General features: G+C 52.3%; 8 protein-coding genes across 8 annotated transcripts; 3 read left to right on the forward strand and 5 right to left on the reverse strand.

Annotated features, from left to right (window-relative positions):
- Nucleotides 1-1269: 1269 nt before the first annotated feature.
- On the reverse strand, nucleotides 1270-2503 carry AYO21_08384 (hypothetical protein; the record flags this gene model as incomplete). The annotated part of the gene is made up of 2 exons (XM_022658329.1): nucleotides 1270-2253; nucleotides 2315-2503. The coding sequence occupies 2 exons, from the start codon at nucleotides 2501-2503 to the stop codon at nucleotides 1270-1272; spliced, it is 1173 nt and encodes a 390-aa protein (XP_022509370.1).
- A 753-nt stretch (nucleotides 2504-3256) lies between these two features.
- On the reverse strand, nucleotides 3257-5200 carry AYO21_08385 (hypothetical protein; the record flags this gene model as incomplete). Its single annotated transcript, XM_022658330.1, has 1 exon — nucleotides 3257-5200. The coding sequence occupies one exon, from the start codon at nucleotides 5198-5200 to the stop codon at nucleotides 3257-3259; it is 1944 nt and encodes a 647-aa protein (XP_022509371.1).
- A 797-nt stretch (nucleotides 5201-5997) lies between these two features.
- Nucleotides 5998-7176, forward strand: AYO21_08386 (hypothetical protein; the record flags this gene model as incomplete). The annotated part of the gene is made up of 1 exon (XM_022658331.1): nucleotides 5998-7176. The coding sequence occupies one exon, from the start codon at nucleotides 5998-6000 to the stop codon at nucleotides 7174-7176; it is 1179 nt and encodes a 392-aa protein (XP_022509372.1).
- A 314-nt stretch (nucleotides 7177-7490) lies between these two features.
- AYO21_08387 (hypothetical protein) lies at nucleotides 7491-8347 on the forward strand (the record flags this gene model as incomplete). The annotated part of the gene is made up of 2 exons (XM_022658332.1): nucleotides 7491-7530; nucleotides 7644-8347. The coding sequence occupies 2 exons, from the start codon at nucleotides 7491-7493 to the stop codon at nucleotides 8345-8347; spliced, it is 744 nt and encodes a 247-aa protein (XP_022509373.1).
- A 405-nt stretch (nucleotides 8348-8752) lies between these two features.
- Nucleotides 8753-9811, reverse strand: AYO21_08388 (hypothetical protein; the record flags this gene model as incomplete). The annotated part of the gene is made up of 1 exon (XM_022658333.1): nucleotides 8753-9811. One exon carries the CDS (start codon nucleotides 9809-9811, stop codon nucleotides 8753-8755), a length of 1059 nt encoding a protein of 352 aa, XP_022509374.1.
- Nucleotides 9812-11899: 2088 nt separating this feature from the next.
- Nucleotides 11900-12613, forward strand: AYO21_08389 (hypothetical protein; the record flags this gene model as incomplete). Its single annotated transcript, XM_022658334.1, has 1 exon — nucleotides 11900-12613. One exon carries the CDS (start codon nucleotides 11900-11902, stop codon nucleotides 12611-12613), a length of 714 nt encoding a protein of 237 aa, XP_022509375.1.
- Nucleotides 12614-13372: 759 nt separating this feature from the next.
- AYO21_08390 (hypothetical protein) lies at nucleotides 13373-16614 on the reverse strand (the record flags this gene model as incomplete). Its single annotated transcript, XM_022658335.1, has 8 exons — nucleotides 13373-14425; nucleotides 14528-14591; nucleotides 14651-14698; nucleotides 14753-14864; nucleotides 14945-15396; nucleotides 15454-15592; nucleotides 15646-15659; nucleotides 15716-16614. 8 exons carry the CDS (start codon nucleotides 16612-16614, stop codon nucleotides 13373-13375), a joined length of 2781 nt encoding a protein of 926 aa, XP_022509376.1.
- Nucleotides 16615-17454: 840 nt separating this feature from the next.
- On the reverse strand, nucleotides 17455-18754 carry AYO21_08391 (glyceraldehyde-3-phosphate dehydrogenase; the record flags this gene model as incomplete). Its single annotated transcript, XM_022658336.1, has 6 exons — nucleotides 17455-17489; nucleotides 17549-17719; nucleotides 17769-18453; nucleotides 18509-18572; nucleotides 18642-18655; nucleotides 18707-18754. The coding sequence occupies 6 exons, from the start codon at nucleotides 18752-18754 to the stop codon at nucleotides 17455-17457; spliced, it is 1017 nt and encodes a 338-aa protein (XP_022509377.1).
- Nucleotides 18755-19102: the final 348 nt, after the last annotated feature.

Consider the following 19102-nt stretch of genomic DNA (forward strand, 5'->3'; position numbering starts at 1 on the left):
GCTTCCACCTCAACGTCCGAGCATATAATGACTTGGTATGAGTCGTTCCAGTGGCTGACGTGTGTAGTGGACATGGCTCTTGATGTCATGGCTGAAGCTGACAACCTCTGGGGTCATTACTACCCGCATCATGCCGGTGTAGATCGGCAGTTCCGCTGCCAGGCGGCTGGATGAGTTCACATCCAACTCCTTCTTGGCTGCTAGTTTATGGACAGCTCTGCTGATAGCTATTTCACATCGGGGTGTGTAACCTTGAAGGTAGTCTGGCTCTTTCTCTCTCCCTTGCTGCTCACCTGCAGGCTTCTTTGCTGTTGATGGTTTAGTATTTGCGGTACTGGGATCTTGCAGTGCTCTTCTTTGGTTTGGTTACCCTTTCCTTCGTATTGTCCTGGTACGATGCTATCATATGCTGGTTTAATTCCTTCGCGGAATTTACGAATATGCCGTGCTCTCTGGGAGCGGGAAACACCTTGTGACACGATGTACCATATAGGCGGTCGTGGACAATGGTACGGGGTTTGACATCCTCGTGGACATGATAGATTAGGGAGTCGGTCGCTGCCGAAGGAATGGTGTTTGATATCCTTGTGGAGAACGTCTGATATGACGACTGAGGTTGGTGGTCCATAGAATGTCATCATGAGAACAGGGTAATAAGTGCTTGAGGAGTCATCTTGGACGATAACTTGACGCATAGGGCGATAGAGAGGATGGTAATCTTTGAAGTGTTTATCGGTATAACCTTCATGCAAGGGATATTTTGTTTTGAGCGTTTGCGAATATGAATTTGGTAGCTGTGGACCATTGCTCTCCCATGCATGCCAATGACGCCGGATCCGACTTGTAAAGCAGTTGCTTGATCCCACGTTGTGTCCTGGGTGCCCAAACAACCTGTAATGTAAGAGTATATATAGGCACCGTGGGTGCAAATGAGGCCGACCACATATGATACAACCACGACCCACCAATTCAGAAACCACCGCGATGCTATCGATAGAGACAACGCCGACATGGCTTCAGTTTCAGGTCGTTACCAGGGCTATGCAGCCCGGTATCGTGGAGCGGGCGTCTTTCCGACATTCTTTGCCTGCTCTTCCTTCCAACTTAGACTGTGGCATCTGCGAGCCAACATTGTCCCTGAGGAGAGAAACTTCACAGGCGCCCTGTTTTTGGGAGGAACAAAAAAGAGGAAACATTGTAGGGAGATCAGTGTTGGCCTTCAACTCTACGAGTTTGGCCAAAACACGATCCAGGGACTCCGCCCAAACATCAACCAATCCCCAGCAACCATTTACTGCGTTCGTAAACATAGAAACTCGTGGCGACCATCGGTATGACTTTGACATAGCCAATGGTCAGACCGACGAAAAACCCTCTCCAGCCTCGTTCCAGCCATATCCGACGCGCCGTTTCGGCAATAGTCAACCGATGGCCATCTCCAATGGCACCGCCGACTTGCATCCTCCGTCGGATCACCTCAAGCGGGTAAGAGGAGGTTTGGGAGACCAGGCCAGCTATTGCGCCCGATATCAACTCAGCCGGGGCATTCAATTGGGCGCGCCGGTAGACCTTGACGTTCGACCGGTTTTCCTCTGGTGGCGGGGCTGCAGCCGTAGATGTTGACCGCAGCACTGTGTATGGTGCTAGGATAGGATGTCTGAATATATCGCCAATTGTGTCGTGCGTCAAGAACGACATTCCGGCGTATGGCAGCATACCCAGTAAGGTTGGGGAGAACCCGCGGTAGAAGTTGACAAGCCCAGACTTAGGTACGGCTCTTTGCGCCACGTTCGTGGCAGCTGCGACTGGGTTTTGATTAGTGAGATGCTCTGGGTGTGGAGGCTGTTCATGGTAGATTTGTCGACAGATTCGACTCAAAGACGAACGTGAGTCGCGCTTCGTCTCGAAAGCGAGCCGCACCCGGATGACCTCAAGAGGGTAGGTGAAGAAGACGGAGGTAATGCCCGCCAGCGACCCCGATATAAAGCGACGAAAAGGTGTTTCGTGTATTTTGTCCGGAATGATAACTGCTCTTATCTGCTCGTAGGCGAGAAATTTGATCCCGGCATATGGGAAGACCCTCAGAAGAGTCGCCGAATGTCCACGAAATAAACCCCGTACCCCTTCATACTTGTGGATATCGCGCATCGCAGTCACCACGCCGAACCAGCTGCCCGTGTACTTTGCGAACTGAGGATTCGAAGCTTGGAAGAGGATCTTGACGCGGTCCAGAGGGCCGACCACGGTTTTTGCCTAGAATTACATCAATCAGCAATGTCCTAACAAGAGTGGCTAACCCAGCGTTCCCACGTACCGCACATCCTGCCAATCCACCTGCAAGGCCCGAGCGAAGAATATACTCGAGGCTGCGTTTATCCAGTGGCTTCTGCGCCTGGGACGCAGGTCTTTTCAGTGTCATCGACGCATCGTTGTCGGGGAATAATCGTCGGTCGGGGCCCGGAGGTGCCTCGTCGAGCAACCTCGAGGCGCCTCGACTGTCCATCTCTGGTGATTGTGAGGATTGTAATGATGTTGCTGCATGGCCCAGAGCAGAGAGAGGCATTCACAAGGGCGTTTTAGGAGGTAGTCATAGTCGAAGGGAGGAAGGAATCTGAGGGCAGAGATCAATTGGCAACAGTAGATGGCCGAGCCGAACCTTTCGGGGAGGTGGGATTTTCGTGACGTCGAAAATGGTGCGAGGACCAGCGACCAACGATGGGCGACAACCAGTGATGGCACATGTAATACATACAAGTAATTAATGAGAGAGGCACGAGAGGGAAAGAATTGGGGGCTTGAGGGGGGGGAAGAGGCCGAGATTCCAGGGCCTCGTGGGCCTCCAGGTTCCGCTTCCGATGCCGGGGACGCTCCAATCTCGGCGATTTTCGCCTCTCGGATCTCGAAATATCACAACGGATACGAGGTATCTCGGTACTTTGACTCTGATTCTGACTCGTAACTTGAACTTGCCCTTGGGTGAGAAATATTATTATTCTAATCAGATATCCCTCCTCACAGCGATGCAATGCTCATAACCCAGAAAGGTGTCTTATGAAGACTTCTCCATTTCGGAACCGACCAAGAGCCATGCGAAAGTCATGTATCTCGTATATAATGCTCGAAGGACAAGGGCCGCGCTTATTCACGGCGTAATCCATCGCGAAGCCGCCCCTCCACCCCCAAACGGGGCTGTTCTCACCGAGTCGTAACGGCATAACGGTCTATTTTCTTTCTCCGAGATCTGTGCCTGGGGCTTTTAAAAGTATGAAACTTGTGAAGTTGGACTCTCCTGCTCATTCAGACGTTGCTCTGCTTTACAAGTCAACTCGAGCACTTCTACTAACCCTTCCATTGCCACGGGAGACATCGTCCGCCTTGACGGTGCATCCAGCGGGTCCGTAAAAATGGTCTCGAGCGTGGGCACAAATGCACCTCCCTGCTCAGAACTCCGCGTCCGCGAATGCAAAAGGCTTCTGACCTTTTCTGGACTTCTTGATCGTGCTCGAGTGCTCATGGGGGCGAAGAGGCCGGATAGCCTGCTGGTCCCAAGCCAGACGCTATCGTTGCGCCGGCGGCCCTCGGCCTCCCACCAGTGCGGGTTCTGTCTGGCTGTTGGCTGTGGCATCGCTACTGCGTCTGCAGATGGCCAAGTTTGTTTCGCTGGACGGCCACGTTGTAGTAACGTCTTGCTTTGCCGACGTAGGAAAGGAATAGAGAATTTGGAATTCGAGTCGACTCGCCTCCACGGCTTTTCCGTCCAGGAGAAGAGAATGCTGTCCACACCGGCCTGAAGACTAAGCATGATGGTCTGTACCAAAGATAGCCAGAAAATAGGATGGTTGACGTAGTAGGTACTATAGCTCAGAGCGTGCGATGCGAACGGAAAGCTCCACATGAGGATGTAGACCAGAGGATAGATAAACAAGTACCGCAGCTGCTTGCGTATCGCCAATCTGGTCCTTTTGAGCGGGTCATTGGGCCCGCGGGAAGTCGTCGTCGACGCGTCCGGGTAGACAGCAGGCGTCCCCCGAGTCTCGTCCTTCGAGACCGACAGGGATCGCGGTACCGCTGAGTTGTCCTGGAGCTCATGGATCGATGGCGGCGGCGGATCTGGAGGCGGTTGGGTTTCACCAGACCACCCACTCCCTCGCGCTTGCATATTCCTCCCTTCGGATCCTTGCTGAGTCTCAATAGCGAGATTCTGTAGCGGTCTTGAAGTAATAAAATTCACGTCATCCCAGGGTTGGCGTTGGTCTGGTGCCACAGCCGCTTCGAAAAACGAATTCTGGGTATGCGATATTGAACCTTGCGAGGGCATGGCAGGTGTCCGGTCAGTCGCCCTCCTCTCGGTCTTGCGACACCTGGTCGAATGATAAGACTGTTGTCTCCCAGACTCGTAGGACGAATCCGATGCGCCGAGGTTATCGAAACCTCGAAATTTGATGTGGACGTAGATGTATATCCAGATATACATGATCAGAATTACAGCTATGATTAGGTATCTGGGGACCCAGGACAGTGCGAGGCGATACCAGAACGGCCGTTTCGGGAGGTAGCAAAATGTTCCAACTGTAATATAGGCGTTCTTACTTTCCAGGAAGGCTAACGATGCTGCCAATAGCGGCGGGCCAAGCCACATGATATAGGTCCAGCGCCGGTACCGATAGAGCCCTCCCTCTCCCAAGGTGCTACCGGGTCTGAGAATATAGAGGATGGAGTGTAAAGCAATGATGAGAATGGCCATATCGGATGCCTCGATTGCGAACACGAGCAGGAATCCACTGGCCTGACAGAAATTCGAATTGCTCTTCACTGGGCCTCTGGCGAATACCACGATTGGAAAGACGAAGTACCATATTGCTTTGAAGGTGTCGCTGATGATGAGATACAAGACCAAGCGATGCCGGAAACTCCTTCGCATGATGAGGAACCATCGTAAGGTGACTAGAACCACGACCAGACTGACACATGCACACGCCAGTGCGGCAACCAAGATAGCATGATTTTGCGCATCGCTCAACGATCCGGTGGCAATTTTGCCAGGTTCGACAGTGTTGACAGGACTGTCTCGCCATGTCAGAGAGTGTGGCGAATGGCTCGTTGGATAAGGATCGAGGATGTCTGATGCTCGCTCCAGTGGAGAATGTCGAACCATGAGAAGAGTTTGTCGTAAGATGACGATATATCCAGCATCACTCATAACATGCTTTCATCAGAAGTCACCAGAACGAGGGTGTGTATGGGGGTGTGTGTGTGGTTTATGCGGAATACAGGGCCAGCTGAAGATATCCAAAGAAAGGGAACAATTGGCAAATCTCGTAAAAAATGGATTCTTGCCATGCGAGTCTTTGAGGTAGACGTTCACTCACACTATAGAGGGGAAGCGTCGATCATAACCAGCAAAAAGGAGATGAACCAAGGGGAAAATACTGTCAAAAAGTCCCTGCATTCTGTGAGCACCGAGCAAAGAGTTTTAGACCCACCAGGAGGAATGTTGTTGTGATACATCTGGCAAACTTTCGGTTGATCGGGAAGGGAGTGGCAGTCCGGGTAACAAGATCGGATAACAGGGTCCATGGGTGTATGAAATGGAAGAAGCTCTCGGCCACAGACCATGACGAGGGCCATGGCGCAATGGCGATCTGTGCGCGATGCTTATGATGGTCTGTGTTTGGGGTTTTCATTGGGAGAATGAAGTAGGATAGAGGAAGTATATGGATTTTACACTCCCCTAAGACCCCCCTTTCTATACACATTCCCAAAAGGGGCTAGCGTCCATCTCGCCAAGCCTCGACCTGCGATCCGTGGCTTTGGTGGGTTTTCCAGGTTTCGCTGCAGGCGCAGTTCCTCCCCAACCTTCTCCCAAATACCCGAAGACAAAACAGCATCAAAATATCCACGATACCCCACCATGGCGAGCAAATCCCACAGTGCCTTGAGTGCCCAACTCCATTTATTATTTGTTGATGTTTCACATGCACGCCCAACACGCCCACTATGTCGGGGACGATCCTCTACCGCAATCAAGCCGCCACTGTCGCCCTGATCGACATCCCTCAATCTATCCGCGCGGGGCAGCACCTCGCCTACACGCTTAGATCATCTTTGGCTGTGAGAAGCCCCTACCCTAGCACAGAGCCGAAGGGGATCAAGCGAGAGGCTATACTGAACACGACGACTGTCGAGGAGCAACACTACCATGAATCTCTGCAATACGAGATTCGTGCTGCATTGATCGAGATCCGGACACATTTGCATGGTCGAGGCGAACTCTGGTGCGGTGCACGACGCGCTTTGACCTCGCATGCTGACACGTCCTTGCCTCCATCCCCAGCCCAACCGAGCAATTTGGAATGGTCTATGAGCACTGGTCCTTCCTCTACCGCGGTACCCGTGGTTTTATCGACCACAGAAACCCGCACCAAGTTTCATTCACTTGAGGATCTTCAGGGTACCATTGTCTACAATATCGTGTCGCAAACTGCGATAGTGCAAGTTCGTCATGTTGGTGACTTTCTTGTTGCCTCAGGATCTGTCTTTCTTTGGGCAAGTCTTGAACAAGGATCTCCCGCTTTCCTCTCAGCCCGTCGAGCACTGCCGCCTGAGAGCAGTGCTTTCGACCTCATTTTGATGGACCCTCCTTGGTCCAATCGGTCAGTTCGCAACTCTAATGCTTACAGAACGTCCGAAGCTCAGGCCCGGGATCCATTTCTACAAGCAGTGTGCCTTACGGGGGATTTCCTCGACCCACAAGGTATCCTTGCCTTGTGGATCACTAACAAGTCCTCTGTCCGCGAGAAGGTATTACAAACATTGCATGCACTAGATCTACACCTACACCAAGAATGGGTATGGATCAAGGTCACTGCTCAAGGCGAACCCGTCAGCGAAATTGACGGAGTTTGGCGGAGGCCGTACGAGATTCTGCTGTTGTTTCGCAAAGGTCAACCTCCTACAGGGCCCGAGCGAAAGGTCATCGCTGCGGTGCCGGACTTGCATTCGCGGAAACCCTGTCTGAAGCTCCTGTTGGAAGAGCAGCTACCTCCAAAGTACAGTGCCCTCGAACTGTTTGCGAGAAACCTGACTGCCGGATGGTGGTCATGGGGTGACGAGGTGTTGAAGTTCCAACATGAGAGTCAATGGGATGGTTATGATGGATCTGAAGTAACTTCTTAGACGATTCTCTTCGTGCAGCTCTGGGCACTTGTAGTGTAAGCAAACCAAAAAAGGTGTTTCGGATGAGGCATTCGCAGCCTTGCCTGCGGTAAGAGGCCGAGGCTGGCTTCCGCAAGGCTGTGATGACTTCCGCCAATGAAAATCTTCGGGTGCCTGGATCTCCCCGCCATTGACGCAATTGGCAATTGCCTGTCCCTCCATGTTTGAGTCTCATCGCCTGCGAGCCTCATTCACACACGCACACACCTTTCGCTCTTTCTCTCCCCATCTGGTAATCCTACGTGAGAAGAGACATTACCAGCAGTAAAAGCGAAATGGCGACAGCGGCACAGAAAAAGATGTTTGTCCCTCTAGGTTAGTCATCTATCGCTTCGAACAAAAAAACATCCTCAGACCATCACCTCCCCGTCCTCTAGCGGGGCTTGCTACCGAACACCACCACTAACTAACTGCCTTGCCGTTACTAGAGAACAATCCAGAGGTGATGAGCAACCTGGTCCACGAACTCGGCCTGTCCCCCTCTCTGCAGTTCCACGACGTCTATTCCCTCGACGAACCGGCCCTGCTGGACTTCCTCCCCCGGCCGGCCATCGCCCTGCTCCTCGTCTTCCCCGTGACGGGGACGTACGAGAAGTTTCGAGCGGAAGAGGACTCGGCACGCGACGAGTACACGGGGTCGGGTGACCAGGAGCCCGTGGTTTGGTTCAAGCAGACGATCGGCAACGCGTGCGGGCTGATCGGGCTGCTCCACGCCATCACCAATGGCGAGGCGCGGTCCAACATCGTCGAGGGCAGCGATTTAGAGAAGCTCCTCAAAGAGGCCCTCCCGCTCAAGCCCGCCGACCGCGCCGATCTCCTCTACAACAGTCCCACGCTCGAGGCCGCCCACGCGACCGCCGCGGCAAAGGGCGACACCGAGGCTCCCCAGGCCGAGGCGAACGTGGACCTGCACTTTGTCGCCTTCGTCAAGGACAAGGAGGGATATCTGTGGGAGATGGACGGGTCGAGAAAGGGTCCGCTGAAGAGAGGCTTCTTGGGTCCGGACGACGATGTGTTGAGTCCAAAGGGTCAGGAGTTGGGGGTCAAGGCTTTTCTGAAGAGAGAGGAAGAGGCGGGCGGTGGGGAGCTGCGGTTCAGTGTTCTCATGCTGGGTCCGAGTTTTGATGGATGACCTGACGACAACGACTCCCGTCGCATACATACCCATCGAGCACTTCTGGTGACGGACCTTCTCGAGTATGTCTGTGGCTGGAGCTTAAAGCATACTGAAGGCGTTTGTGCATTGGTGAACTGGGACAACCGAGAACTCGGGCATACGGGTGGATAGGACAGCACAGGACAGCACAGAAGTAACATACGCTCGCAAACACAGCTGACGAATGACTTTCATGACAGGAGGAATGAGACAAATGGAGCCAGTCCAGTCCTGGCCGGACTGAGGTGGACGAATAGATTTTTGCGGACTCAGAGGACGTCTTTGTGTCCTTGGCCCTCAACCTCCTTTCTTCTAATCCTTTCGTTTATATAATGTACAGTAGCGTCCTGATGACCAAGCAGCTCCGACGCCGACTCCTCTTTATTGTTCGTGCTGCAATCGTCCCACAGCAGCCTCGGCCTCGACGTTTGCTCTCTCCTCCCTCTGTGCTCGTCTGGTATTTCGCACGTCCCACAACCCCTCCAAATCCATCTCGACGCGCTTGTCCTCGGTGAACATCTGGACCACGATACGCGGCGAATCGGACCGCGAGCCGAAACCGACGTAGTCGTCTCCAGGATTCTGGTATTCGTCCTCTTCATCCTCTGCGAGCGTCTCCTGCATTTTCCTTGTCATTATTGGCGCGACGGGAGACGCGGGAGAGACACGCTGTTCATCTCCCTCGGCAGCGTCTGTCCGCATCTGATCTCCATCTTCGTCCTCTTGCAATTCTGGCATGACGGCATCGTCGATAGCGCCCATGTTTACGCAGATCCACCCCGTGGTGATTCCGTCGTCGGCGTCTTTCATGGCAACCGTGTTCCCCACGCTCTGCGCCAGCTTCATCTTCCTCGCCTTTCTCCTCAGCTTCAATTTCAATTCGTTCCTCCCCAACAGTCCGTCAGCGTACGGTCTCAGTTTGTACTCTTTCCTGACCCAACGACAAAATCGATCGGCCGAGACGTTGAGATGTTTGACGGACCGAGCAGTGCCAATGATCATCAACAGATTGGAGCCCAGTGCGGGCGGCGGGTCGAGGCGCCGGAGATCTAGGAGCGTGAGGTTATCCAGCCCGATCTGGGTCGAGAGGTGCGTGAGGACAGGGGAGAGGATCGCGGGTGGATCGTGTGGCAAGGGCGGGATTTCCTGCAGCGCGAGCAAGGGCGATATAGGCGCGGGCGGAGTGGGATCTTCGATCTGAAGGTACCACGGTACGGAAGACGACTCCGGCTGAGTTTCTGACGGGGTTTGCGACGAGGTCTGTACGCCGGACTGTTGCAAAGGCGCAAAGCGAGTAAAATTTCTGCGTGATTGGCCCAACGGCTTAGAAAGCCTCGAAGGGGTGACGGCCTTGACTGGGATCGAAATTCCAGCGAGAGAAGTAAAGGCCTCGAGGATTGACGCCCGGCAGGATGTGCATCGCACCAATGACCGGTGCATTGCTGAACACCGCGAGTTCGCACGATATTCCGACTTTGCAAGGAAACGGGATAGAACAAGCAAGCCCACAGCGCAAATGTGACGGTTGAGGGAATATAGACTTGGACGCAAGTATTTTTTGAAGGAGAGCAATTCCCGAAAGGTAAATGTCAACGAGGCTTCGGGCTATTATTGATCCAAAGCCGGGGTCACTGTCTCCACCCTGCCACCCCCATGTTCAGCCTTTGTCAGCCTTTCCAGAGACTTTGAACTCTTGTTTATGTACAAGCACGCGATGGGGAGAAGTATGACGTGGGCTGTTCATTATGGTATGCAGACCTTTCCAGGCCTGCACAGAAGAAGAGGACGAAGTAGAGAAAGGACGAGTAACGCTTCCAGACACGAGGTTGGCGGGTGATTATTTCGGGATGGATAAACTTCGTCTCCGAAATGGACGTGATGTTTGTTTCATCGACGCTCCCTCTTCGATCTTACAAGGCAGTGTCCTGACCCCAAGCCTGTGACCAGATTCTCGGTTTCAGCCTTGCTATGGGGACATGTGAAAACATATCTCTGCTTCTATTAAGTGGCAGACTAATGATGCTCACGCGTTGTGTCTAGAACATCGCTCCAGGTCTCAGCATACATGGCATTGTTAACACCAGAACCTGAGGAAGAAGAGTCAAGTCATCACATTCAACTTCTGCAAGGTGGTCAGGGTACTCTTGAAGGTATCCAGCTTGGAGATATGATGACTTACCGATACGGAGTCGTTGGTGCACCCATCAGACGCCAAGTGAGGCATTCGCTCAACTAAAGCTGCCCACAAACCATCCACCTTCTGCTCACTTGTATCAGAATCACAAAATTCTCGAGCACCAGGATTCGAGAATGAACAAAACTTCTGCCTCGAAGGCACCCAACCACTTTCGTGGTATTTGGGCCTTCGAGGTAAGTGAAACCTTTCGTCTGCGTTGTCGCATTCGAGGGGTTTTCTCGGTTCAGGATTCTACGAGGTGCAATCATCATTTCAAAGCTCCCATTTAAGTGTGAAAGCATGGTGTACTGATAAGTCATGTAGTCAGGGACCGGTTGGCTTCATCCGAATTGCTGGTAAGAAATGCGAGAGACAAAAATATATGTGGCACAATTATGGATACTGGGGAGTGGTGAGGCAGAAGCCTCTTCCCCCGAGAATCTTGATGGAACTCGATACAGATGGACTCGTGTCTGGTAAATATGCTCATGAACAGTCTACCAAGACCACAGCGCGCTGTGCCACTTAATGACTTGCGTAGCATGAGTATACCGCGGGATGCCGTGGCAGCATCACGATAGATATTGTCGCTTTTGAGAGAGCTGGTTCATGGCTCAAGTCAAAAGAGGGATTTCAGGTGTGCTTCTCTGTGGAAGTGTTCAGCTATGAATCCACATCCTGCCAAAGCATCAGTCCAACCTTCCGATACTCACCTGCGTTGATGAAAGAAAGAACATCACCGCTATCCATCTTTCCAGCGTCTTGAAACCTCATCTTGCTTTGAAACGTCTCTCGATTCTTCCCTTCGGTATTCCGGCTTACCCAGAACATCACCCTTCACTTTTGTCTCTGACTTCATCACAACTTCACGGTCTTGTCGATGACAACACATGTTGCGGCACCAGCGATAGAAGCAACAATTTAATCTCTGACGAGACTGTCATCTCTGGTCCTGATCCAATCCACCTCTGTTGAGCAAAGGTCTCTACAAGTGGAGCGAACGACACCATGCACGACACTCTGACAACCTCGTCCCCCACCCGGACCGCCTCTTCCGCGAGCCTACTGAACTCTGTGTTGAGTTCAATCACTTTCCCCGAGGGAACCGCATCGATGACATCCGTTGGGTTGGAATCAGAACACGCACCAGTTTCTGCCGACGGGCACAATATGTCGAGTCTCGTATTGAGAGGAGAAGCAAGGAGAAAGGAGTGCTTCGCGAAAAATTGAGTTACAAGAGAAGGTGTCTTGGTGATGATCGGGCATTCAGATCCAAGCTGCGCGATCGTCTGACGAGCGTAGAACAGGCTCTCTCAGCAGAAACGAAGGTCCTCGAAGAGATTGACAAGAAAATGAAGCAACTTAAGGCCGAGCACATCTCCGTACAAGAGAAGGCTGCTCGGCACCAGAAGGATATCAATTCGCTAAGTGAGCAACTCCAGCATAGAGAGGAAGATATCCGCGCCCAACAAGCCGATATTGATCAGCTAGAGAAGGAGCTGAAAAATGCCTCAGAAGGTGAAATCGCCAAAGTGGCTCGCCAAGCGGAAATCCTGGACATGAGTGACGCAGATCTCACAGCCATGGCGATCCATGCTATGAAAAACCGTGAGTTTGGGAATAAGATTGATAAAGCGGCACAAAAAACGGTGACTTCAATCATGATCAGGGACATTCAGAGCGAACTATTTAGCAGAATGACAGGCGTCACTCCGGACAAGTTCCAAGACCTAATGCAGCAAATCCAATCCGCCAAAAATGCGTTGTCTAGCGAGAAGAAAGGGGACAAAGATGATGGAAATAGAGACAACACCGAGCACACTGAGAATGATCGCAACAGTGTTGGAGCCCCCGATGGTGAGTGCAACGATGTTGGTAAGCCGCAGGAAAGTCTCGGCGGCGGCGAAGACGAGGACGACGTGTTCATGCACCCAATCCGACGCGCACGCCAGTCATTGAACGAGCACCCCCCCCGGAAAAGCAAAAAAAATGTCGGGTCCAGATGTCAGACCTCCACAAAACACCGTTTCCGCAACATGGTCCAGTGGGCAGCCAAGCAAACGTAGACACGTCAATACCACGGGGTCCGGTTGGTGATGGGGCCTGATGATGGATTTGATCATTGGGCCTGTGTCGAAGCCGAGTTTCCAAGCATCTTTCGGTGAAGATTTCGTTCGCGGAATACATTGACCAAGGAAAGGATTTCGGGGTTTTTGGGGGTCCTCGATTCACACAAGTCCCCGCGATCCCTGGCATTGATCGAGTCCCTTGGAGAAGAACACAGCGGCTGAAGAGTCCGGACAGCACGGGACGGTGCATGTACTTTCACCCTACCTCCCCTTGACTACCTACCTAGGCACGAGCTCGTTGGAAATGTTTTGGGAAAATACACGTACACATTTGGGAGACAGATCGGGACCGGGAGCGGGGATGGGAGCAGATGTGTGGCCCAGATAGATAGATAGCAATGCTGAAATCATATTCCAACAGCGGCGGCAGAGCAGCAATTCCAATTTGATATGACAATGAAATTGCGAGAATCGAAATCACATATTCGTGTCAATCAATGGTACAGATCTAGGCATAGACACAGACGAGTGGTTTGTCTCGCCGGAAAACAGTAAAATGGTTTCCCGCCGCCACGTCACAACGAGTCTACAGGCCAGCTCTGAGAATTCATACATACGGAACAGACAAATAAACAGATAAACACAGTTCGTCATGTGCGTTTAGTCCCCGTCGAGAGGTGGAGATGGAAATACAGACAGACGAACGCTCTCAAACGATGCGATATGAGATGATCCGATACGATGGTGTGGTTGTCGTCAAGGGCCCGTCGTCATGTACACGTCTCCGCCGGCGCCGGCACCAGAGGGTGTTGAGCGCGGGTACTCTGCCGACGAGGCTGGTGGTCCTGTCCTCGCCCCTGGTCCGACCCTCGCCCCTGCTACTGTCAGCGTCATCGGTGCTGTCGTCATCGTCTCTGCTGCTGCTGCGAAGGTATTGTTCGCAAATCCCCTGGGTACTTCACCATTGCCTGCGCTGCTTGCACTGTGGAGGTATCCAGTTTCACCAGACTGGGCATATCCACTGCGTGGTGCATCACGGGCAGCCCCCACCACGCCAGGGTCATCGATGGTGTCGCCATCACTCTCCCTCTCTCTCCGTTCCACATCCACATCCTCGCCGACCATGGCCATGGCATTCTCATCCTCGACATCCTCGACATCCTCGGCATCCTCTTCCTCGGCGGACATCTCGTCCTTGCGCTGGCTCACCTTGTCGAACATCCACTGACAGACCTCCTCCTTGTGTTGCATCATGATTTGATTCAGACCCTCCGCGTCACTCCGCACAAGCCGCCCATATCGCTTGCTCACTCTCCCGCTTTCTTTCTCCTTCTTCCACAGACTGTGCCTGCCACTAACAACCACTAGTGAATTGTTGCGATACCACTGACTCACCCAGTGGTTACCGCTGGGATTGCTGATAGGGCGAATTGGCTCAGTGGAGATGAAACACACGATCCCCACGAGGTTTTGATAGACGTTGTCGTTCACCGACACCAATTTCGCAATGGCGTGAAATGCGTGGCCTGCACCCATCAGGATAATTCCCCAGGGAAAGTCGTATGGCTCGACGTAGTTTTCCCAGATGTACAAGGCAAGTTTCTCGCCTTCTTTTCTTGCAAGGTCGGTCGTTGTGGAAGCGTATTCGACATCTCTCGACGATCCATGTGGATGAGTGGAGGAAAGAAAGTCGGACTTTGTGTTCGGATCGTCGTCGGTGGAAACAGTGATGAACTCGGGCACGTTGATGTCTATGACTCCCATGCCGTGGGAAGCCGCCCAATGGACGTACGACTGTGTGCCGTCAACCTTTTGCATGCGTGAGCAGGTTGAAATAGTCAATCATGAGAAGGAAACCGGCAAGGGGCAGGAAAGGAAAGGAAGACGGAGCAACAGGAAACCGGCACATACAAGCCATGTATCATGAGGCTTCTGTACCGCAGAAAGACCATTGTGGGCGCTGAGAAGATCAGGTCTGCAGCAAATCTTGTCAGCCTTCCTTTTGAGGCGGTCCAGCGAGCCGTTCGGACTTACGAGTCATGGAATATGATCATCAAAGCTTTCTTGGTCTCGTAGTTGGGTCTGTCCTTTATATCAGCAACGCCTTCCTGATCTGCCCCGGGGACTGCGACTCACGTCGCGAGGACCTGCTGGTCAAATGATTTTGACACTGTATCGCGGTAGATATACAGCTGGGTGAACTTGTATTTATCATAGAGGTGCATGGCCTGATACCGGCGAATGATGTCTAGTTAAGACCGAGGGGGTGAGCTTGGTTACGAGGGTGAACGAAGGGCAATGAAAGCGCCTCCAAAGTCGAGCTCTTACCATGCAATCTTTCTCCACCAAATATTCCGCCGATGTGGTCCTTGGGATAGATACTTCTCCAATACTTCGACTGGACATTTCGCACCTTGGCCACGGTGTTCACCGCGTCCTGTGTGGCTGCCGTAGCTTGCAGGCGATCAGGAGGTTCACCCATCAAGGTGCGGGTGACCGCGAGGGCGGATTTTGAGATAGCGCGGAAGTTGTAACCCCCTTCCAAGCACACAGCAATCCTCCCTCCAGCGAGGGACATTAGCATGTGTGTCATGTGTGCATAGCAGGGCGGTGAGACGAAACAACCACCCAGCTCATCTCCAGCTGCGGCGTCGAATCCTGCAGCAACGACGACGAAATCCGGGTCGAATTCGTTCGCGATGGGCATGACGACGTTCTGGAACGCGTACATGTAGTCACCATCGCCCATGCCTTTTGTGGGCCAGGGAATATTGACGTTTCTTTCACGGTCGTAAGCGTTGGTCATCAAGGGCCGAGGAGCAAGTTCATGGACTTACCTTCCCTCGCCAGCGCCAACGCCACAGTGATACATGTCACCCTCGTTCCCTGTAGGGTAGAACGTCCCGTTCATGTGTACGTGCAAGGATATGTAGAGAACGTTGGGGTCATCGTAGAAAGCTTGTTGACAGCCATTGCCTGAAACATGTCAGCTTGAACGTGCAAGTTTCAAGAGTGCGAACTTGGCTGACCGTGATGGACATCCCTGAAGTCTTCAGCGTCAGCTCTGTATTCCAATCCAACGAGGTGAGGACAACTGACCAATCCACGACCAGGATTTTCCTGCAATGTTCCCCAAAGTCATTCTGGCAGACCCTAGAAGCAATACAGACATTGTTGAAGAGACAGAACCCCATGGGTCTCCCAATCTCTGCATGATGCCCTGGAGGTCGGATAACGGCGATGGCATTTTTTACCTTCCGTGACATAACCGCTCGACAGGTCTCAATCGCCGCGCCTGCAGATAGTTTGGCAGAGAAGAAGGATAGCTGATTAAAGTATATTGAATCCATGTCTTGACGATCCGAAAGATCGATAAGCTCTTCGTCGGTCATTACTGCAAAGGATTCCCCGGTCATTAGCTCGGGCTCCCAGTGACGAAGTGTGTCATTGTTGAGGGGCTTACCCGCGGTCCCTTTTACTTGTTCATACTGCTCCTTCGTATGGACCAGACGGCACTCGGCCTCCGTGGCTTCACGGGCAGGTATTCGATACAGGGGCATTTCTACCACTGGAGGGTGCTTCTTGTCGTCAACCAATCCGGCTTCACAAAGCTCCTTGTAGATGTAGTATATCCGTCTAGGATCTTCCGGATGCACACCTTCGCCGGTCGTCGTTGCTACTTCGGCATGATATCGCATGCGCTCATCATAACATAGACCAGTCGGAAGCTTGGAAATCGGGAGACCACGCTTAGCTGGTGCCACAGGCTCATGGATTTCAGAAGAGGTGTCGGATAACAAGCTGTCTTCGGACTCTTCGTCCGATGGACTGTCGATTTTCAGGCGGTTGTCCATTTCCGTCGAAACGTCAGGTGTCTCTCTCATAGATGTATCACCTGACGGGAAGGCTGGCCTTTGTACCTGCGGAACGGGGAGGGGAAACTGTGTGCCGACCGAAGAATTAAATCCCTCCTGGCCCGGTGGCGGTACATGAGCCATTCTGAGGGATTTGAGTGGACGGTGAAATTGTAAAAACTGCCTTGACTTTAAGAGGCAAGCAGGAGATTGGTTAGAGAGGCTGCATAGTGGTTGTAAATGCCACGCCAGTGAATGAAAGGTGATCGAGCTTCTTTAGACCGAGCAAAGGCTAAGGCGACGTCAGTCACTCGAGTACACCAGCTATGAATGCCAGTCGACGTGATATCAAGGGGGGCCTTTGTACATGATGGCGATTTGGTACATACAAGTACAGCGGCCGCTCTTGGCTAGAAGCGTCAAGCTAATCACATACCTGTACTGGCACTCGAGCGACTTTGTTCTCGGATTTTGAGCTTCGTAAGCTGTGACCAAACATCCAGCAAGAACAATAAGCCGGTAGATCACAGGAAGATATGTTAATTGACAATGGATGCTGTTTGTTGATTCCGTCACCTTTATTGGGGGCAATCAATACATCTCGAGGTGGAACGTTGCAAACGAAACCGGGGCTAGGGAGTGCCAAGAGGCGTCTCACGTGACGACAATAGGAGGCGATGATCACGTGCATGTTCTTTTCAAAGACCATTTAGAATGAGCCAATCCACAGGATGATAATTTGGTTTTTGCTGTCAATACAGGAGACTCGCATTTTCCTATCTGAGCTAGGTCGGAGTAAGGATACGTATTGGAGCTTCAAAGCAAAGCATATCACCAGGTGAGACTTGATCTATGTTGCGCTTCGTCCCGTGTTTCGCCTGATCTTCTTTTTACCTCATGCAACACTAACCTCGATTTCTGAAGCCTCGTTTGGGAAGGAATTATTGGTCTTTTTAGACGATTGGTGGTATTACGGCCCGTCTTTTAAGCCTTGCCAGCATCGACCTTGGCAATGTACGCTAGATTTCCATGTCAGTTTACCAGGTCCCGAATATTCCCGATCGGATAAGGCACTCACCCAAAAGGTCGATGACACGTCGGGAATATCCCCACTCGTTGTCGTACCAGGAAACGAGCTTGACGAAGTGGTCGTTGAGGGCGATACCAGCCTTGGCATCGAAAATGGAAGAGTGGGTGTCGCCGTTCAAATCACTGGAGACGAGATCATCCTCGGAGTATGCCATGATACCTGATCTTGTCAGACGGTCTGAACGAAAGTGTCTCAGATTTGGTCTTACCTTTGAGGGGTCCAGCACAGGCGTCCTTGATAGCTTGCTTGATTTCATCGTACGAGGCTGGCTTTTCCAGGACGCAAGTGAGATCAACCACGGACACATTGGAGGTAGGCACACGCATGGACATGCCAGTGAGCTTGCCATTGAGAGATGGAATGACCTTGCCCACAGCCTTGGCGGCACCGGTGCTGCTGGGGATGATATTTTGGGCAGCGGCGCGGCCTCCTCGCCAATCCTTGGCGGATGGTCCGTCAACAGTCTTCTGGGTAGCGGTGTATGAGTGAATGGTGGTCATGAGGCCTTCCTTCATGCCGAACTTGTCGTTGACGACCTTGGCGAGAGGTGCCAGGCAGTTGGTTGTGCAGGAGGCATTGGAGATCACGGGGATGTCGGGCTTGTATGATTCGTGATTGACACCCATGACGAACATGGGAGCATCGGCCGAGGGAGCAGAGATGACGACCTTCTTCGCACCACCCTTCAAGTGGGCAGAGGCCTTTTCCGTGGTCGTGAAAACACCGGTCGACTCAACAATGTAATGAGCACCAGTCTCCGCCCACGGGATCTCGGCCGGATCTCTCTTCATGTAGAATGTGACTTTCTTGCCATTGACAATCAAAGCATCTCCCTGGACCTCAATTGTTCCCTTGAAGACACCGTGGGTGCTGTCATACTTGAGCATGTATGCCTGAGAGGTGTCAACAAGGGTTTCGAGATCTGGCAGGATAACGGAGGGTACGTACAGCGTATTTGGGCTCAATGAAGGGGTCGTTGACGGCGACAACATGGACATCATCGTGCTCGATACTGGAAAGTGCTATGGTTAGAGAGAGGGGAGATTTCGGAGTCCGATGAAGGTGCTGGTGTGACACTCACGCATTTCTGAAGACCTAGCTTGCTGTTAGCTATTTCGACCACGGACAGCGCTAGCTGCGACTTACAATTCTGCCAATGCGGCCAAAGCCGTTGATTCCGACAAGAGTAGCCATGGTCTCGTCAAGATGTGAAGACTACTACAGAATTTGCTAAGTCAGCCTTGATAGGAACAATCTCAATGGGAGCTCCCAGTGAAGTGAAGACGAGACAGGAAGCAAAAGCACTTGAAGGGGAGGACTGCGGACAACTCACATGAAATTTAAAGGAGTATTCGGATGTCCGGATTCAAAAGGTCGTCGAAAGAGCAACTTGATATAACTCGAAGAAAGAGCAAAGTGGTGTGACGGGAGGATGAGGAAAGCTTTTTGTTGTCCCCTGCGAGGACCAAGTGGTGAGTCGAGCGATAGGTGAAGAAGAATGGTGGGGCAGATGTTGACGTTGAGGGGCAAAGCTGCCCTCCA

Source organism: Fonsecaea monophora (assembly GCF_001642475.1).
Source record: "Fonsecaea monophora strain CBS 269.37 chromosome Unknown Scaff72, whole genome shotgun sequence".
Lineage (NCBI taxonomy): Eukaryota > Fungi > Ascomycota > Eurotiomycetes > Chaetothyriales > Herpotrichiellaceae > Fonsecaea > Fonsecaea monophora.